This window comes from Tursiops truncatus, chromosome 2, assembly GCF_011762595.2.
Source record: "Tursiops truncatus isolate mTurTru1 chromosome 2, mTurTru1.mat.Y, whole genome shotgun sequence".
Lineage (NCBI taxonomy): Eukaryota > Metazoa > Chordata > Mammalia > Artiodactyla > Delphinidae > Tursiops > Tursiops truncatus.
The window spans coordinates 108,697,714-108,717,581 of record NC_047035.1 but is presented as its reverse complement, the minus strand read 5'-3'; the positions used below and the strand labels follow the sequence as shown (position 1 = coordinate 108,717,581).

At 51.9% G+C, this 19,868-nt stretch overlaps 1 protein-coding gene across 1 annotated transcript in view; it reads right to left on the bottom strand.

The window, feature by feature from the left end:
* The window catches only part of SMAD6 (SMAD family member 6), a 75,557-nt gene that overhangs the window by 42,821 nt on the left and 12,868 nt on the right, over positions 1-19,868 (bottom strand). The window contains exon 3 of the mRNA XM_033851864.2: positions 18,829-18,906. Coding sequence (XP_033707755.1) covers positions 18,829-18,906 — 78 coding nt within the window. The remainder of the gene's footprint in view (positions 1-18,828; positions 18,907-19,868) is intronic.

Sequence of the window (19,868 nt, the reverse complement as noted above, 5' to 3'; positions counted from 1 at the left end):
TATAGTCCCCCCTCCCAGTGTGTGTGCGTGCATGCGTGCATGCGTGTGTGTGTGTGTGTGTGTGCGCGCGCGCGCGCACACCCACCCACAGCCAATGAGTAACTGACACGGAAACAAAAGGCTGATGCCTTGCCTCAAGGTGTGACCAACTCTGGGGTGCAGTTCCCGCTCCAGAGCTCCCCGTGGACCAGGCTGAGGCTGGACTCCAGCTAAGCCCACATCCTTGCTGCCCCAGTTTGCTTCCCTCACTCCCTTCTCCCGAGAACAAGCCCCCCAATAAGCTGCATGTGTCCAAATCCCCATCTCAGGCTCTGTTTCTCAGAGCCCCCCAACCTAAGCTAACTCTCACTCAGATTCAACAATTATTAAGTTGCTACATTCAGCCCCTTTTACTTATTTGCTTGTTTGTTTTGGCTAAAGTACCTCCTATCATTTCCCCCTGCATCCTTCATTATGCATCTCTAAAAAAAATGTGAGCAGTTAAGGTTCTGACTTTCTTTCCCTGATTTCCCTCCCAAAGGGGAAGGCCCTTGTGGGGGAGTCCTAACTCCCCGCAGTGCCAAGGGACAGAGACCAGAGGCCAACCAGGCGGGCACCAGGCCATTCTGGCTCCAGCCCAGCCCTGGACTATGGCGTGGAATTGGTGGCCGGCAGACCACGGTCACCCCAGGTCCCACCTCTTTTGTGTGGTTCAAGAGCTCTGGGACAGTGTCCCAGCATCCTCTTGGGGATGCTGCCAGGGCTTAAGCATCTCTCTATTCTTAAAGAAGGGGATGGCAATGGAAAGGCCAACCCAGCCATGGCTATCTGCTGGCCAAAGCCCCTACCTGCCCTTCTACCTGGACCCTGGGCGGTCCCACCAACCAGGAGGCACACAGCAAGGGTCCACACTCTGCCACGCCAAGGAGTCTGCTATGCAGGAGGCAGCACGGATGGGGGGAAAGGCACACCAGGGTTTATTTTAACTGTGGTAAAATACACATAATAAAAGTTAACCGTTTTAACCATTTTTAAACATACAATTCAGTGGCATTAAGAACACTCGCAATGCTATGCAGCCATGCCACTATCTAGTTCTAGATCTTCTCCATCACCCCAACGGAAACCTTATGCCCATTAGCAGCCCCTCGCCTCACCCCAGCTTCTGAGTTCAGAGAAAACTTGGGTTCAAGTCACAGCTCCTTCACTCTCTCCCTGTGTGACCCTGGCAGGTAAAGTTCTGAAACCTCTCTGAGCCTCAATTTCTTCATCTGTAAAAATGGGACGAGGGGCTTCCCTGGTGGTGCAGTGGTTGAGAGTCCGCCTGCCGATGCAGGGAACACGGGTTCGAGCCCTAGTCTGGGAAGATCCCACATGCCGCGGAGCAACTAGGCCCGTGAGCCACAATTACTGAGCCTGTGCGTCTGGAGCCTGTGCTCCGCAACAAGAGAGGCCGCGATAGTGAGAGGCCCGCGCACCGCGATGAAGAGTGGCCCCCGCTTGCCGCAACTAGAGAAAGCCCTCGCACAGAAACGAAGACCCAACACAGCCATAAATTAATTAATTAATTAATTTTTTAAAAAGGGACGAGATCTCAAGGGAGGTGCCGGGAAAATCAAAGCTGATGGGGATAAGGTGCTGAGCTGCTCCTAGCACTGTTACATCCAGGCCAGGCTAGGGCCTCTATGGCCGAGGATGCTCTTCCCCTCCACTGTCCTCTCCTCCCTGCTTGTACCCTTTAGGTTCCTGGGCTGTGTGCAGTGACGAAGGGAAGGAGGCTGCTTTCCTCTCCCGGAGGCAGGGCAACTGGAACGAGTGCTCACGGGCTCCAGTGTTTTCCCTTCGCCATGCCCAGACCCGGTTCCAAACCAAAGAGTTACAAAGGCCTTTAAATTGCACACTCAGGGCAAGGTCAGCCAAAACCCGCATTTCCAAGCACCGTGCTTTTAAACGTTGAAAACAGCCAAACGTGAACTGGCCCCTTCTGAGGGTCACAGCTCCCAGCGGCCTCTTGGCGGCTGGCACTGATGGATGCCTCGCCAGCCTCTCCCTCCTTCCCGAAGGTGGAGTCACCTTCCCGTCGCCACACTGGGCTGTCTTTCCCTGTCCAAATCAGGGGTGAGGGCCTGGGTCTGGGAAGAGGAGACCCGTCCTCTCATCAGCTATCGGGCAACCCCAGGCAAGTCCCCTGCCCCCTCCGTTCTACGAAATCAGGAGAGGGTTCCCTGAGGTAAGGACTCAGCTCTCTTGCCAAGCTCCCACCCTGTGGTTTCTGTGAACAGCAGGCTCAGGGCTGGAAAGGATCTCACCAGGTCATCCGATCCAGCTGTCTCCACTGCCTTCCATTTTACAGACAGGAAGCTGACACCCGAAGTCTGAGGCAACTCGCCCAAAATGTCACATCTGTCTTGGTAGGATAAATTCACACTTGACTACCTCAGGGAATGTCATGGGGGCAGAGGTGATGTTGCTGAGAGTCCAGGAGAAAAAACTTCTCCCCTTTGCAACTCTTCCTCTGAAACATGGCACCCAGCACCAAGCACCAAAGCCATTCAAATCCTATGCACACCAGGTCAATATGTAAGAGTTAATTGTATTTCTAGATACCAGTAATGAATAACCGGAAAATGTTTTACAATTTATAACAGCACCAAGAAACGTGAACTACGTTGGTATACGTTTAACAATCCCGTGCACGATCCGTATTCCGAAAACTACAAAACACCAGGAGACAAATCAAATACCCAAATACATGGAGAGATACACCCTATTCATTGACTGGAAGACAGTATTTTCAAGATGTCAATTCTGCCCAAACTGATCTATAGATTTGATGCAATCCCAAACAAAATCCCAGCAGGATTTTGTAGAAATCAACAGCCGATTCTAAAATTAATATGGAAATGCAAATGCTTGGAACAGCCAAAACAACTCTAAAAAAAAGAATGAAGCTGGAGGACTCATGCTACCCAATTTCAAAACTTACTATGAAGCTACAATAGTTAAGACAGTGCAGTATTGGTAAAAGGACAGACAATGAAACAGAACAGGGTCCAGAAAGAGAACACACATAAATGATCGACTGGTTTTTGACAAAGGGGCCAACATAATTTGGGTAAAGAGAAAGGGTAGTCTTTTCAACAAATGTTACTAGAACAATTGTACCTCCACAGGTGGAAAAAAAAAAAGGAAAGAAAAAAGAAACTAGGCCCTTATCCCACACCTTGAACAAAAATCAACTCAACATGGACTATAAACCTAAATGTAAAACCAAAAACTATAAAACTTTTAGAAGAAAACATAGAAGAAAATCTTTGTTACCTTAGGTCTGGCAGGTTCTTCATATGGCACAAAAACATGAAAAGAAACAAATGACCGACTGGACTTCAGCAAAAATAAAAACTTCTGTTCTTCAAAAGACTCCATTATGAAAAGGAAAAGACAAGCCACAGACTGGGAGAAAACATTTACAAAACACATATCTTTTAAAGGATTTATAACCAATATATAAAGAACTCTCAAAACTCAATATAAAAGCAATCAACCTAATATAAAAAATGTGCAACGATCTGAACAGATACTTCACCACAGATACAGATGGCAAATAAGCACATGAAAAGAAGTTCAACATCACTAGTCATTAGGAAAATGTGAATTAAAACCACAATGAGAGGGCTTCCCTAGTGGCGCAGTGGTTAAGAATCCGCCTGCCAATGCAGGGGACACAGGTTCGAGCCCTGGTCTGGGAAGATCCCACATGCTGCGGAGCCTGTGCGCCACAGCTACTGAAGTCCACGTGCCACAACTACTGAGCCTGTGCTCTAGAGCCCGCGAGCCACAACTACTGAGCCCACGTGCCACAACTACTGAAGCCCGCGCGCCTAGAGCCCGTGCTCCGCAACAAGAAAAGCCACCGCAATGAGAAGCCCGTGCACCACAACAAAGAGTAGCCCCTGCTCACCACAACTAGGGAAAGCCCGCGTGCAGCAACTAAGACCCAAAGCAGCCAAAAATAAATAAATAAATTTATTTCAAAAAAAAACGAACACAATGAGATACCACTACACATCTATTAGAATAACTCAAAAACAAACTGACCATACCAAGGGCTGGTGAGGATGTGGAGTGACTGGAACTCTCATACGCTGCTGGTGAGATGGCTAAATGGTACAAACTTTGGAAAACAGTTCGGCAATTTTTTATAGAGTTAAGCCCTACACCCAATAATCCCACTCCTGTATTTACTCAAGTGAATTGAAAACTTATGTTCACACAAAAACCTGAACACAAACGTTTAGAGCCAAAAACACTGGAAATAACCCAAATGTCCATCCATGCGACACCATGAATGAATCTCAAAGCATTATTCTGGGTTAAAGAAAACGGTACAAAAGGCTACTCGCTACATGATTACATCTGTAGGATGTTCTGGAAAAGGCAAAACTAGAGAGAGAGAAAACACATGGGTGGTTGCCAGCAGCTGGGTAATGGGGTAAGGGCTGACCACAAAGGGGCACCAAGGAACTTTTGGGGGGTGATGGAAATGTTCTGTATCTTGATTATGTAATAATGTTACATAACTGTCAAAATTCACAGGACAGTCCGCTTTCAAACAGTTTTACTGTATGCAGACGGTATCTTAAAAAACCAAACCAAACAAACCGCATGTAGTCTCACGAGGGTTCGTCTTGTTTCTCCAACCAGTCAGATAAATGTGAGGGTAATTCTGGCCCAGAGAGGTAAATTAACTTGTCCAAGGACACAAGCTCTGCAGTCAGGTGGATGTGTGTTCAGACCTCAGCTCTGCCATTTATTAGCTCGTTGCCCCTGGGCAAATTGCTTCTCCCATCTGAGCCTCAGTTTTCTCATCTGAAAAATGAGGGCAAGTAATAATAGAACCTACCTTATTGGGACTGAATGAGCTTAAGGAATAAAAACACACGTTCTGCAGTACTCAAATTTTAGCCATTATTATTACTTCTCCTACTGTTATTGTTATTATTATTGTCGAAGAGCAAGGACTGAGTTGCAGGGAATGACTTCAATCCACGTCCTCCTGCATGAGGTGTGCGATGCCAGGCACCAGGACCACCAGTTTCCCTAAGGGGCAGAGGCAGGCCCAGGCCCTGCCCAGAAGGCATTCACAGTCTGGCTGGGGACAGCAGACAGACTCAGTGCAAAATCAACCCACAGCAAGAGAGTGGTGTACAGATGAAAACTACTGAAAGTTCAGAAAAGAGAGAAGCCACTCTGGACTATGTAATCCCTGAAGGCTTCCTGGAAAAGGAAGGATTTTACTGACAAGGACAAACCAGATATAATTAAATCAAAGGAGAGGCACCAGCGCCATCGGGAAAGGGAAGAACCAGAAAATCCCTCTACCCCTAACTTCTCCCCAACCCATCCCTGGCAAAAGGCATTTCCTCCCAAGGACCAGCCCTGGGCCAAGGGGAGGTACAGGCATGACAGCAGAAAGTCCGGGTATCATGCCGGGCACCCACATGTGTCCCCACATCTGGGCCAAAGGGTCCGATGAAGGGCTGCTCTGGGATGTGGGGCTTTCACTTTCTCCCCACTTTTTTCCAGGGACCTGAATTTGGGTTTGTCTGGGGAGTGTTTGCTTTAGCCCAAGTGTTCTTCCCGCAGCCCAGGTCCGCTCCCTCCCTGCCCCTCCTTGCCCGCGCGCTCGTCTGGAGCTCCGGGCCACGGGCGCCTTTGATGCGCCCCCTCTCCAGACTTCAATGTCGCTGTGTGCACGGCCCCTTTAATAAGTTATTTCCGTGGAAAACCCTGGTAACTCGGTCATGAATCAAGCCTATAAACACCTCCAATCCATCAAAGCACCCAAGTAAGGGAGGGGGCGGGTAGGGGAGGAAAATCTCTTACAGTAACTCACACACTGCTCCCTCAGAAAGGCCCAGCTGCCCGGCTGTCAGGGGCCCTGCAGTGGCCAAGCCAGCCCACTGTAAAAGCGACATGTCCCCCAACCCTCCAGCCCAGGGATCCAAAGCCCCCGAGGACACTGCCCGTCTGTGTGTCCCCGGACGAGGCAAAAGTCCTGACCCAGCGCCCACAAGATTTACAGCCCGGAGAGGCAGACCCGACCGGCTGCTCCCGGGGTACAGGAATGTAATGTTTTGGCTACTGGTGAAAGGCCCAGTTTATTGGAAACACACTTCTTTTCCAATGTTTGGTTTCCTTTCACTCTTTTCTCCTTTTTGTTTTCCCAGAGTGCAGTGCCCAGGGTCTTCAGAAAGGATATGGACCTAGAATCCTGCCTGGGGGGAAGCGGGGAGGTGGGGAATGGGACATGAGGTCAGATGTCTGAGCGGTGGGCTGAGCACCACCTCCATGTGGGCAGAGGCCTGGGCACGGAGTGGGGAGACCCCAGGTCTGGACCGGGCTCTGCCACCTGGGAGCTGTGGGGCCCAGGACCGGCACTGTCCCTCTCTGGTCTCATCTGTAAAATGGGTGGGATGAACCAAAACCCCCTTAAAAGTGTTTCTGACTGTCATGGTCTTGGACAACAGTCTGGTAAAGCATGGAATAAAGCTGACCACATGTTTGCTGGAGAGCCCGGCAATGCCACTTCCAGGTACATTACCCAAGAGAAGCAACTCCTTTTGTCCACAGAAAGGCTTGTCCAAGAATATTTATTAGTAACATCACCAGTAGGAGCCAGAAACTGGGAACTGCCCAAGTGCCCATCAGGAGTAAAATGGATACATTAGCCTAGGAGAACCATGGCTGTGCCCATACAGTATTACCCGGCTATGAATGCGTGATCACAGATGTTCACGATAGTACGGGTGAGCCTCACAACATCTGCTATGTTGAAGAAGAGCCCACAGGATTGGTGGTGGCCAAAGGTGGGGGTGGGGAAGAGTGGATGAAGGGGGTCAAAAGGTCCAGACTTCCAGTATTAAGATAGGCAAGTCCTGGAGATGTAATGTACAGCCTGGTGACTGTAGTTACCATTACAGTATTACATATTTGCAAGTTCCTAAGAGTAATCTTCGAAGTTCTCATCACGAGAAAAAAAACATTTGTCACTATGTGAGGTGATGGATGGTAACTAAATGTATATGGTAATCATTTCACAATATATACACACACATGTATCAAATCATTACCTTGTACACCTAAAACTAATACTATGCTATATGCCAATTATATCTCAATAAAAAAAGAAAACAGAAAAAGGAAGAGCCCTCAGTGTATGCTTCTGTTTATACCAACTCTAGAAAGAGGAAAACTAGTCAACAGTGTTCCAAGTCAAGACAGTGCCATGCAAACCTATTCTCTAAAGCACCTAGCAATCAAAAGTATTTCTGGGATGTACAGCCATGGCCCACCAGAGAAAAGTGTGGCCTTCCTTGAAGTGGTATTCAAGGCCCTCCCCTTGGGCCTCACTTCTTACTGCCCTGCCAGGATTGCTCCCCTTCCCAGAGCAAGCATCATCACATGGCCTTGCCTTTGCCCAGCATGACCCTGGCCCTGGGGTGCCCTTTCCCCCTCCTGGTGACACACCCCCTGCCTCCTGACCCAGCCCCTCTCCCAGCATGCCCTGCAGGCACCCTGGAAAGCGGCTGTCTCCCAGCCCCGCACTATGCACTTAGGAAACAGCACTTTCCCTGACTCTCTAGGAAGCGGTTTTTTCCCCAATCTTCCCAGTTAGATTCTAAGTTTCTTGGGAAGGACCTTCCTTGGGTATTCGCTTCACACAATCCTATCCCTCATGCTAATACGTGATTACCAATTCACTTAATTACCGCTTACAGAAAATTAAATGTCCCTCAGCTACCTATGGTACATATGGGATCTCCATGGCATCCACGAGGATGCCCAGCCCACTTGTCAGAAGTGGAGTGAGGCAAGGCTGCAAAAGGGAGGCTGAGTGAATTTTTTTTTTAATTTATTTATTTATTTTTGACTGTGTTGGGTCTTGGTTGCTGTGTGCAGGCTTTCTCTAGCTGCGGCGAGCGGGGGCTACCCTTCGTTGCGGTGTGCGGGCTTCTCATTGTGGTGGCTTCTCTTGTTGCGGAGCACAGACTCTAGGCGTGCGGTCTTCAGTAGCTGTGGCGTGCGGGCTCAGTAGCTGTGGCACACGGGTCAGTAGTTGTGGCTTGCGGGCTCTAGGCACGCAGGCTCAGTAGTTGTGGCGCACGGGCTTAGTTGCTCCGCGGCACGTGGGATCTTCCCGGACCAGGGTTCAAACCTGTGTTCCCTGCATTGGCAGGTGGATTCTTAATCACTGAGCCACCAGGAAGCCTGAGGCTAAGTGATTGAAATCACAGGTCTGTCTGGCTCCAAGGCCTGGGCTTTTCACCCTTGCCCTCTTGAGTTCACGAGCATCCCCTGTCATTCATATTCCTCACTCCACATCCTACTCCAAGGTCTAGAAGCAGACCTGGGCAGGGCTAAGTGGCTTATTTTATTTTTTTAGCAAAGCTGTTCAGACCCAAGGGAGGCATCTGGGCAAGGAGAGGGACTCAGGGCTCAGGTGGGGCTGTCCCCCGCTTTCCTGAGCAACCACAGAGAGCACACTTTCCTGCACAAGATGAAAACGGCAATCTTCTCATGGAGGCACTGGTCAGACGCTTGCCTTTAGCTGAGTGTCTCTGAGCATCACTTTAACCACCTCCCAGACTCAGTTTTCTTCCCTGAAAACTGGAGGTCACAACTCCCACTTCACCAGGCTGTGCTGAGTAGGCACCTGGTGACTTTCAGAGGGAGGGTCAGACGTGACCTCACTGGTGCTCTCCCACCACTAACCCCCAGAACACGAGTGGTAGCTGATGGGACTAGAGCCGGGCAGCCAACTGCTTTAAGATGCCACACGCCCATCCCAGAAGTGACCAAGCTAAGGCTCCTGTCTTGAGGGGAAGATGGCCCAGATGCTCTAGATCCCTTCTAGGTCCATTTGGATCTGCGGTTCTTAGCCCTGGTTGCACATTAGAATCACCTGGGGAATTTTTAAAACCCTGATGCCCAGTCTCCCCCCAACCATTTCTAGAGTGGGGCCTGAGCTTTGTAAAAACTCTTCAGGGGACTCTAACGTGCAAAGAGGGTTGAGAACCAATGAGTGAGACCAAATGACCCATTTTACAGATAAAGAAGGCGAGTGGAAGCAGGTTGAGACCACCAAGAGATGTGGGACTGAGCCAGGACTGGGACCCGGGTCTCCTGGGCCCCCGGGCCAGCTGTGTCACTAACTTTCAACTCAGAGGAAGCCCCCAGGGCTCTGTCTGGCTTTGCCCTGAGAGGGAAGAGGGCAGGGAGCTAAGACACAGCTGGGCAGCCAGGTTGGAAGAGACGGGGTCTGTCTCCCCAAGCACCTGGACCCTCTCCTGCCCTCCTCGGCTCCTCTCCCAGGTCAAACAGCAGCAGAGGGCCCAGAAACAAGGCTCCCCCCAAACCAAATAGGGTCTCCTTGGGCTCGAGACAGACAACATGAGCTGAGGGTCCGGGGATATGGAGAAACCAGAGCCACTCTGTGAAATCTGTTCCATTTTGTTTTAAACTCTTTGGGGGGTGGCGGGCCTTCTGTGAATCACAAAACAATCCCAGCATCTACCGCATGCCAGGCCCTGAGCTGGGTGCTAGGTGGGGATGACCCAGGCCCTGCCCTCACAGCCAAGCCCGCCAAACCCCATTCCCAACGTCTGCCCCCTGAGAGCAGCCTTGTCTTGGAAACACCGTCGCCTCTTTTGCTGTAACCCTGCGGGTAGCTCTGGGAGTCACCCTGCACATCCCTCGGCTCAGCAGGGCAGAACTTGACCAGAGCAGATGTGCAGTTTCCGGAAGACCACACAGCTGCTGAGCGGAAGGCTGGGACCTAACACGGGGCTGGGGAGCGTGTCCCCTCAGTGCCGGACGTAAGGCGGTGGACAGGAGGGCTGGGGAATGTGGGTAGCATGTGGGGGGGGGGACACAGTCTGGGACTTGCTGGGCACACACACCCTGACGTGAACAGCCTGCTGGGTGCCCCATTTCACCCCAAGAGGCTGGAGCTGGAGCCAGAGAAGCTGCACTCTGCCCCCATCCCTCTCCCAACACACCCCACTCACCACGTCTGCCCCAGCAAAGCCTCCTCCCCCAACTTCGCTGCTTCCCCGGGCTGCTCAGGAGCCATGCAGCTCCCGGCTCTGCCCCTTCCCTTCCCGATTTCAGGCTGTGTGACTGTGTGACGGGAGCCCACCTCTCCACCTTCTCCCCCCACCTGGCACAGAAGGCCTGGCAGCCCAGCTCCTCCCTGCTCTGTCCAGAGCTGGCGCTACCCTGGACGGCTCAGATGAAAACGGCTTCCAGGCTCCTATCTCTGAGTTCCCCCCTCTCCTTTTAAAGATCAATTAAAGCCTCGGCGATGATTCACCTTGCAGTCTGGGACAGTGCCTTTGATGTCTGCTCCAGACATGAGACCTCTGTTTTTCCAGAGACTTCTACCACGGGGTGAGGGTAGCGTCCCTCCCTCGGGCCAGGGCGGACCCTGCTTTGCAGAGGTGCCAGCCCCCCAGGCCTTACCCTCTCAGGCTGGGGGTGCCAGGCCCTGACTGGGGGAGGGGGGGTGGAGGGAGGAGGGGAGGGCATAGGGGAAGGGCCCGTGAACACCAGGAATTCTTTCCACAAAGGCAACTGGAAAAGCGATGCATCTCCGCTTCCCTTGGCAGCCAAGGGCCACGGAGGGAGAATGTTTAATATAAAAACATCTGACAAAGTACCTTCGGGATATATTTTCTGCATCAAAGAAGGAGCTCTTGGCAACAGGTGCTCTACCCTGACAAGGAAACTTTCGAGCGCAGCTCCCAATTGTTACAGACACCCAGGGAAAGCGTGCCAGTGGGGACAGGAGGAGGGCGAGCCATGGGGCCCGGCAGACAGATGGCTGTGATTAGGCTGGATGCAACCAAGTGCATTTTCTGGAATTTCAGGTCTCCTCAGAAAACCTGCCGGTTCCCCCAGTGATGCAGGCTGCCCAAGGCAGAGTGAGGGGTAGGGGCCATTTGCCTCCAGCTCAGAGGCACACAGCCCTGGATGGGCACAGGGCTCCCCCTCAGCCCAGAAGCCCATCCACCCACCATCTCACTGATTTACTCATGTATTCATCCAGCAACCATCCGACCAGCAGAGTCTCTCTAGGACCCGGTGACAGTTGTTCATGCCGAATCTTGGGGACCCAGGAACACAAAAGCCCCCACAAAAGAAGAGCAAGAATCATTGGAGTACTGTATCTTCCAGGGGGCAGAGAGGGTACCTCGCCAGACCCTGGGGAACCCAACAGGGGCCAGACCGCCTGGGTCTGATCCCAGTTTCACCGCTTTCTAGCTGGGAGACATTAGGAAGTTACTTAAACTCTCTGAGCCACAGTTACTTCTCCTTTAATTTGGCTAATAAAAGTGGCGACTTCATAGAGTTGTTGGGAGGATTCATAAATCCGATTATTAAATGTGTTATGATCTGTCTTTATTTTTATGTGTTCTCTCTCTTTTCTAGATCTCTTTGTCCCAGGCAAAAATCCATTCATTCATTTATTTATCCCACGATGACCTCCGGCTATTGGCTAGGCCCTGTGCTGGATGCTAGGCAAGGTCCAGAGCCCCTTCAGTACCAAGTATATCCCAGAGGTCCTCTGGGCCCAGTACCCACTACCTCTCGGTTCCAGTCCATTCCTCCAGATTTAGGACATCTCTGGATTCATCTTACCCTATTCTCCATCTCTCACGTATTAACCTTCTAGCCACAAATAAACTCACAACACACAGTGCTATTTGCATACCTCTCTGCTTCTGTACAAGCTATTCATTCCTTCTATCCGACAGGCCATCTATATCCTGTTGTCCTCCTGGTAAACTCCTAGTCACCCTACAAAACCCAACTCAGAATCACTTTCTCCTTGAAGCTTTCCCTGAACACCTCATTCCCACCCCAACAGAGTCCCCTGCTCTTGTTTCTGTGCTGGTGCTAAGGCTTGCCCACATCTCCACAGCACTCAGCAAAATCATTCACCATTCTTTGCTTGTTGTCTACCTCTCCTTCTAGACTATCAGCTCCTAAAGGGGAAGGTCCTGGCTTTCTTCACTTTGTAGCAGCTGCACTGGCATGCAGTAGGCTCTTAATACATGTTCAGTACACTGACTTGTCACCCCAAAGCCTACGGTCAGAAAACACACCAGCCCTGGGATCCTTTGTCAGGGACCCTGGAGGATGTAAAAGCTGTGTGATCTCTGGTGAATCAGTCGCCTTCTCTGGGCCTTGGATTGTCATGGGTTAAGTGTACCCTCACTCTAGTCCCCAAGTTTTCATACTCTGGGACCAGGGCTGCCGGGGTAGGGGGCAGTACACCAACCCCCCTCCCTCTGCATGGCCTTGTCCCAGGCTGTAGTTTGGCTCTGAGACAATGATGAGAAGCTAAGATGCTGCAGGCCAAAAGCCCCAGCTCTCTGTACAACCCCTCAAGGCCTAGGAGCTGGTACCCTCCGCCTGGAACACATAAGCATCAAGGGGCCCCTGAGATCGGTGGCCCAATGGCCCCAATGTACAGCTGAGCAAACTGAGACTAGGGAGTGAGGAGCTTACCTGAGGTCACACCATAGGGTAAAGGGCAAGGCCAAGCCTGGAACCCACATAGGTGCACTGCTCACCACCCTACGTGCTTCTTGGCAAACCAAGTTGGCCAGGTCTCCTCCACAAATGCCTGGTCCTCTGTCATTCCTGCCTTTGACCCCCTCACTACCTCTCCTCCAGCTCCAAAAAACCAGCCCAGGAAGAACAGGTCCCCTGTGATATACCTGGGAGGTTTTAGGGAGGGAAGAAGGTTTTTTTTTTCTTTTGTTGACCAAAGCTAAAACAAAAACAAAAACACACGGCAGAGATATGACGCAAGGAACCAGAGCAGAGGTGAGTGTGCCCTCTCCCCACCCCCGCCCCAAGAGGAGGCAAGGAGTCTGGGGCTATTTCGGAATTGGAAATGGTAAGCTGGTCCCAAGAGCCCAGCGTTAGTCCTGCAACCCATCCACAAATTTCCAAGCTGGAGCCTCACCCAGTGGGTAGGCAGAGCAGGAGCGGGTCACACCCAAGACCACCTCTTAAACCATGGGGACCTACCTAGGTTCAAGGTGAGTAGTGTCAGGGCACCATCTGCCCCAAACTCCAGGTAAAACGTCCTTCCTGCTCTCCAAAGCCAAATGGAACCCTCTTTTCAGCTAAAACTCAATCCGCCTGCCCTGCCACTCTCTCTTCTAAACCACTCACTCGACACGCGGCACCCCTAGACCCACAGGCTGTGAGCACTGTCGCATATTGGGACTAAGCACAGTCACGTGACAGCAATGTTATCCGGGACCTGCCTGTCACCCAGGTGCGATCAGTCGGTAAAAATTCACCAAGCTGGACACTTACCTGTGTACTCTGTATATTATAGCAGAAAGTTTTTTATGACCCAGGCCTTGGCCTCCTCATGCCTCGTCTCCCACTAACGTCAGGTACCTTGCTTCCCAACCCCTCTACCCTCCTTTGGTTTCTCAATATCAGGCTGTTTTCACACTTCCAGGCCTCTGCACTTGCTTTCCTTCTACGTGGACCGCATCTCCCACCCCCCAAACCTTGCCTCTTTGGTAGATTCCTATTCATTCTATAATACCCAATTGGATATCACCTCCTCCAGGGAGTCTTCCTGGGTCACCTCCCCACCATACCAAGAGTCAGTGTGCCCTTCTTTCTCTTTACTGCCTCTTATTCCACTTCTCATTATTACTATTTGTGTCTTCACCTGTCTGTGAGTACCTTGAGGGCAGAGATGATGTAATTTTTATCTCTGCGCTTCCAGCCCAAGCACAGTGCCTGGCACACCATAATGGCCACACCTACCACATGTGTGCCAAGCCGTGGCTGATTCACTTGGCATCATTTCACTCTCACCATAAGGTGACACATTGTTATTTTCATCCTCATTTTACAGGTGAGAAAACCAAGGGTGGGAGTGGTTAAGCGGCTGCCCCAAAGCCCCACAATTAGGAAATGGCAGAGCCGGGACTTGAACCCAGGGCCCAAAGGTGCGCAGCCCATGCTCTTCAGCCCACCTTGCTAGAGAGGCTCAGCACACACTGAGGGAGCTGAATTGAGGACCTTGGAGAATGAGGAGCTCTAGGGTCATTCTGGACCAGGGCCTCTGAGGCGAGCAAGCTTGGGTCCTAGAATCGGGAAGCAGCAGGAAATGATACTGCGCTAACTCACTCCTCTCCTGGCTTCTGTGAGCACTGACACACATCAGACAGCACTGACCACAAAGGGGAACCTCCTCAGGGACCACTGAGAGGAAAGGTAGCAGGTGGGTGGGCAGCATGGACCCATCTAGGTTATGGCCTGGCTCCACCTCCTATGCTTGCTGTGCGGCCCTCAGATGCTCTCCTAACCTCTCTGAGCCTCTGTTCCCAAACTCTGCCAATCTACAGAATGCACGAATCCTGGAGAATGATCTGTGCCCTTGAGGAGCTTAGAGTTTGGCTGGTGGAGGAAAGATACCCACATCCAGCTAAGCCCCCAACTCTCCACACTGTCCTGAGTAGCTCCTTTTCTTCCCGGGCCTTCTCTTCAAAGTGAGGGGCTCGCCCTCACTGACACTCTAAAGAAACCAGCCTGCTCCAAGGACTGAGATACTGGTACACACAACCAAAGTCAAACAAAGGGACTGTGTGGTCCCCATGACAGGCAGCTTACACCATGTCTTGCATACAGTGGGTGCTTAATAAAGCACTTGAATGGTTATCCAATAGGCACTAGAATAGGATACTAGAAGGGAGTTACTGGTTCCTACAGAAGTCTGCCCAGTGCTCTACGCTCCAGCCCCACAGCACTGGAGTCAGGCAGGCCTGGCTTCTAAAGGCAGCCCATCACCTTGGGCCCTGGTCAACTCCCAGAGCTCACTCAGCACCCAGCACTGAGCCTGGCCTAGCTCCTCCTACCTCATCCAGGGCAAAAAGCTCCTTGTGTCACGCTCATTCTGTTCTAGCCTGGAGCCAAGAGAACCCAGCCCTCAGAGAGGTCGTTCCCACGTGGCCCTTGATCCTGCAATTTCTTTGAATTATCGCATATCCTGCCTTTAATTTGCCAAGAAGAGTTGCCCACCAGCCACTCACACCTTAGTATGAATTTAACCAGCTAATCTTGCTTTCCTCCGCAAACTAAATCGAAATAAAGGGAATGGGGTTGGAGATGTTGCAGAGAGGAAGAGGATGCCCCTTAGACAGTCAAGGGGCAGCAGTTAGACAAGGAAACCAGAGTGTCGAGGACCTGAAGTGAAGGCACCCCAAAAGGGGACTTCTAGGCTTTCAATTTTTCCAAATCCCACTGAAGACTCCAGGTGTAAGGGTCTTTACTTAGTGGAAGCTCCATGTTCTGGCCCCCTACTGGGTGATATTGGTGAAGTCACTTGCCACCCTGAGCTTCAGTTTTCTTGTCTGTTTAGTGGGGATCACGTATCGACATTTGGAGCCGACGCAGAGATCAGATGAGAGGGTGGCAAGCATTCATCAGAAGGCTGAAACAAGACAGTCTCCCGTCCTGCTGCCCCCCACCCTGCCCACCGATGCATCCTCAACTGCCCTGGCTGTGACTAAGCCTCAAAATCCCCCCATTTCCCCTAAAGTGGCCTCAGCGACAGGACGGGAAAGTGAAGCAGAGACCTTGGCGCTGGATAAAAATAGCCAGCCTCAGGTCGGCTGCTGGGATTGTCACTGTGCAAGACAAGCAAGGGCAGCCTCCGTCCCGGAGCTGCAGACACCCTGCTCCAGCAACCCCCACCCCAAGACGCTGAGAGAGGCCAGGCTCTCAGGGACAGCGCTGCCCAGGATGCAGGGAGACAGAGGGGGCTGCGGGTGGTCTCCGGGTGGTGGGCAAGCTTCACCCGGCGGGGACACAGAGAAGCACAGGGCCCTGTGCCTCTAGCCAGGCCCCAGCCCCGTCCCTAGTACTTCAATCAGGACAGGCTGTCCCTGGCCTCCTTTTGATCACTCCACCTTGCCAGGTGTGGCTCAGGGAGAAGGATGGGGATCCTTGCTGTGGAAGGCTGCACAGTCACACCGCTCAGTCTCCCACCCCAAGCCTGCCACTTACAGTTTGGGAATCTGGGCAGCTGGCCTGGCCATGAGCCTCGGTTTCCTCACCTCTGAAACAGGGGGAATCAAATGTGTCTCGCTGGGTTGTGATAAGGAGTCAGCGAGATGAAGAATGACCAGCAGTCAGCAAAGTGCTAAGTAGTGAATGTCAACGTTAAATAAATAAACGTCAGCATCAGCATCCTTACCATCTGTCCTTGAGCATCAAACGCCTGGTCTGTCCCAACGCATTCTACCTGCCTGTGCTCCTCAGCTTTCTGACCTCACCTCCTGCCCTGCCTCCCATCTCTGCAGGATGAGTCTTGCTTCACCATCCACTGAGACCCCTCTGGGCCTTCTTCTCACCCTGCAGGGCCTCCCTCCCTGAGCCTGTCCTCCAAGGTAACAGCCACCCACAGCCCCAGCTCTACACGCATCCAGGAGGCAGGGGCAGGGCCAACCCATCGGTCCTCGGATCCCCACGGCACAAGTAAGCTAGAAAAGCTGAACTGTGAGCCCGCAGAGTGGGAGGAGACCCACGCCATCCCTGGGAGGGGCCTGGATGACTACAATGGGGAACGCCTACCGAGACCACCTGCAACCCAGACCAATCAACCCCCAAAAGGAAATCCCAAACTTCCTCCCCAGTTCTTCAGTCCCTTGGAATCCCAAGGCAATGGAGGCCAGATTTTCTCATGAGAGCCACGCAATCCTCATCCACGGTAAAGAGCATCACAACAGGGCCTTCTCACCAGTCAGCACCAAAGGTCGCTCTGGGATAGCTGCATGGGAATCCCAAACACAGGCCCACTGGGCCCCGAAGGCAGCCCAACCTAATGGCCTCAGGGTCTCCGGAGACCCTCCAGCCTCCAGAGGGTGCTCTCTCCTGGGAACCGGAGGTAGGGAGGGGCCTCCTGCAGGTGCTCTGGGGTCTGCTCTCTCCAGCCTGTGTCACACACCAGGCCAGCTCTGGGATGACAGAGATCACATCTGAGGACACACCATGAACCCGTAAGGCACCTCCACACACGGCAGTTTCCGCCATTAACAATGAGGGGAAGAGATGATGAAAAACTACCCATCTGTCCATACAACCAACGCCAGCGCAATCCGTCTAAGTTAAATACACTCTGACAGTTGGCAGGGACATGGAATCTTGCATTCAGAAATACTTTTAAGCCTCTTGCTTCAAAATTGTATGTGGCTTCCAACCACATAGGCACAGAGGAAGAAGAATGGATTAAAACGTCCACTTCTTGCGTTCATCTGGTTGGGTCTTTCAGGGAAAGACGTTTTAACAAGTAAGGCCAAAAGGCGGGGATGAAAACAAAGTGGGCCAATGAGAGGGGCCACCAGAGACCAGAAGGCAAGTGGGACCCAGAAGCCCTAGACCCCAGTACCAGCTGCGCCATAAGCTCTACTGTACCCCTGGGCAAGTCACTTCCTGCTCTGGTTTCTAGTTTCTCTATCTTCGAAACAGACGTACTCTTGTGATCTCCCACGGCTGTGATGGAACATGGAACGGATGGGGAAGGGCTCTGGACACGGGGACTGGACAGGCAGCCCTGAGCAGCCAACACTGTGACACCCGTAGAGGCGTGGGAAGAGTATGGCAGGAATGACAGAGCTTCATGCGAAATAAGTTCACTGGAGGTACATCCAGCCCTTGCAGAGAAGTGGGGGACAGAACAGTGGTCAGAAGCACAGTGACATAGTGGCAAATGGCTCTGCTCCTACGCGACCCTGGGCAAGTCACTTTACTGCTCTTCTGAGATGATGCTTCTCAAGGGGCCCGAGTATAGGATGTGGCCCAAAGTAAACACTCAGTAGATAGCTACAATGACTGTTGTTGCCATTATGACAGGGTGTGGGGTCCGGGGAGGACGGCTCAGATGCAGGCAAACACAGGCCTTCTCAAAGCAGCCAACACAGGCTGCTGGGGAAGCATCTCCCCCCCGAGCGGCTGTCACCCAACGCAGCACAGAGCCAGGCCACAAGCCCCAGCTGTCCTCACAGCGCACCCTACCCGCCATGCTCCCAAAAGACCCCACAGATCTCAGCACTTGAGCCCCTCCTGGCCCTCGAAGCCCCCGGGTCACCACCAACATGGCATTTCTCAAGGAAAGCTTGATTCAGGTGTTCCCCAGAACGTGAGGGTCCCTATTGCCAAGTCTTAAATGTGGGAAGTAGGGGAGGCTCCAAATCAGGGTTCTCTCTGCTTCCTAGCCCAGCACCCAGTGCTCAGGGAGAGACACGGAAACCACCAGCCTCTGGAAAACTCCTCGCTTGCTAGACTCTCCCCCATGATCGTTCTACCCACTCCATTTCCCCCTCTTCTGACCCTGCGCATCGGTCCTTCCCCAGAGCAGGGACAGAAGGAGAAACCCAAGAAGACAAACGTAAACAAACACGTCCATTTTGCTGCCTCTCAGCCAGCTTGGGGAGAGGATCCCTCGCAAAATCGGGATGGAGAACTGGGCTGGGTTTTTATCATGTCCACAAGAGAAAACTGGTCAGAGCATGGATTGCCAGGCACTTGAAAAGTTCTCATCCTTAGGCTTCATTCATACAGATTGTTCTTAACCCCAAGAACACCTGTGATGAAGACCCTGGCAGTCTTCTCCTCGAGGGGTGGGAGGCCCAGGGAAAAGAAAAGGAGGGGGGACATCAACAAGACCTCCGTCAGGCCCCTGCCACTTGTCCCCCTCCTATAAAGTTCAACACAATGGCAACATGCAGGGAAAAAAGAAATGCCAACCTGAGAATTCACCCGGAGCCGTGATGAGGGAGTTGGTGGCCTCTGTTTCAGTGTAAGACAATGTGGAATCAGATAGATCTACAGGAGGAAAGAGAAAGAGAACTTAAGTTGGCTGTGGGGTGTTCCTCTCTTGTTTCTCAAGGCAGCATGTCCCCCACAACTTTCTTCTGCCACTCCCCGCCCCAAGATCGCACGAGACCAGGCCAGCCAACCCTGGAACCCTTCTGGAAAATGCTGGCTGCTGCAGCCCTGGCACCTGAAAAAGTTTCAATTGCTCTGGCCACAGAAATAACCCAAGTTCAGGGGATCGAGCAAGTAGTAACTTGGAGCCTTCTTGGGTAAGGTTAAATTAAGCCCCTAAACAATTCATAGCTGCTGTACTTAATTACAACCATTAAAATTCTTGAAGTTGTTCCTTCTTGCTTCCTTCCTTCCTTCCTTCCTCCCTCTGGAGCTGGGGAAACTCTGTTTTAACAAGTTACCAGCCATCCTCACTCTGTCCCGCTTACACCCCTCTAATTAAGGGCTCAAGCATTTGCTCCCAGATTAACTTTTTTCTCTCTCCCCTCCCCCACCCTCACATCCAAACCCACTCCCAGAGCAAATTTCAATGTCTAGACTATTTTCTTCTTTTCTTTTTTTTTTTTTTCAAGGCGTTCATTGTTGTTTAAATAGTTTTAAGTACCTCACATGGCGTGCGCTATTTGTTTTCCCCTGTCTGCAGTGCACTTAGATGGGGAAGGGAAATTCTTTTGCACGTTTTCTCTTGAACGCTGAGCTATTAGCGGGACAAGCGGATGCCTTGGGGGGCAGGCCGACTTGGAAAGTTTTTCCTGGGCCTCTGCCTCTGCTACCAGTAACGGGGTGCTGTCCGCGTTAAGGGACAGGTCTGTCCAGGAGATGGAAGGCATGTTCTTTCTGTGAGGCTTGTAGTATCTTTCATCTTCTCACCCAGCACAACCCAGATGTGGCTCGGCTGGTCCCACCTGGCTCAGGAGAGCCACTCCAAGCTGGGGAATCCTGGCACAAAAACCGTTAGC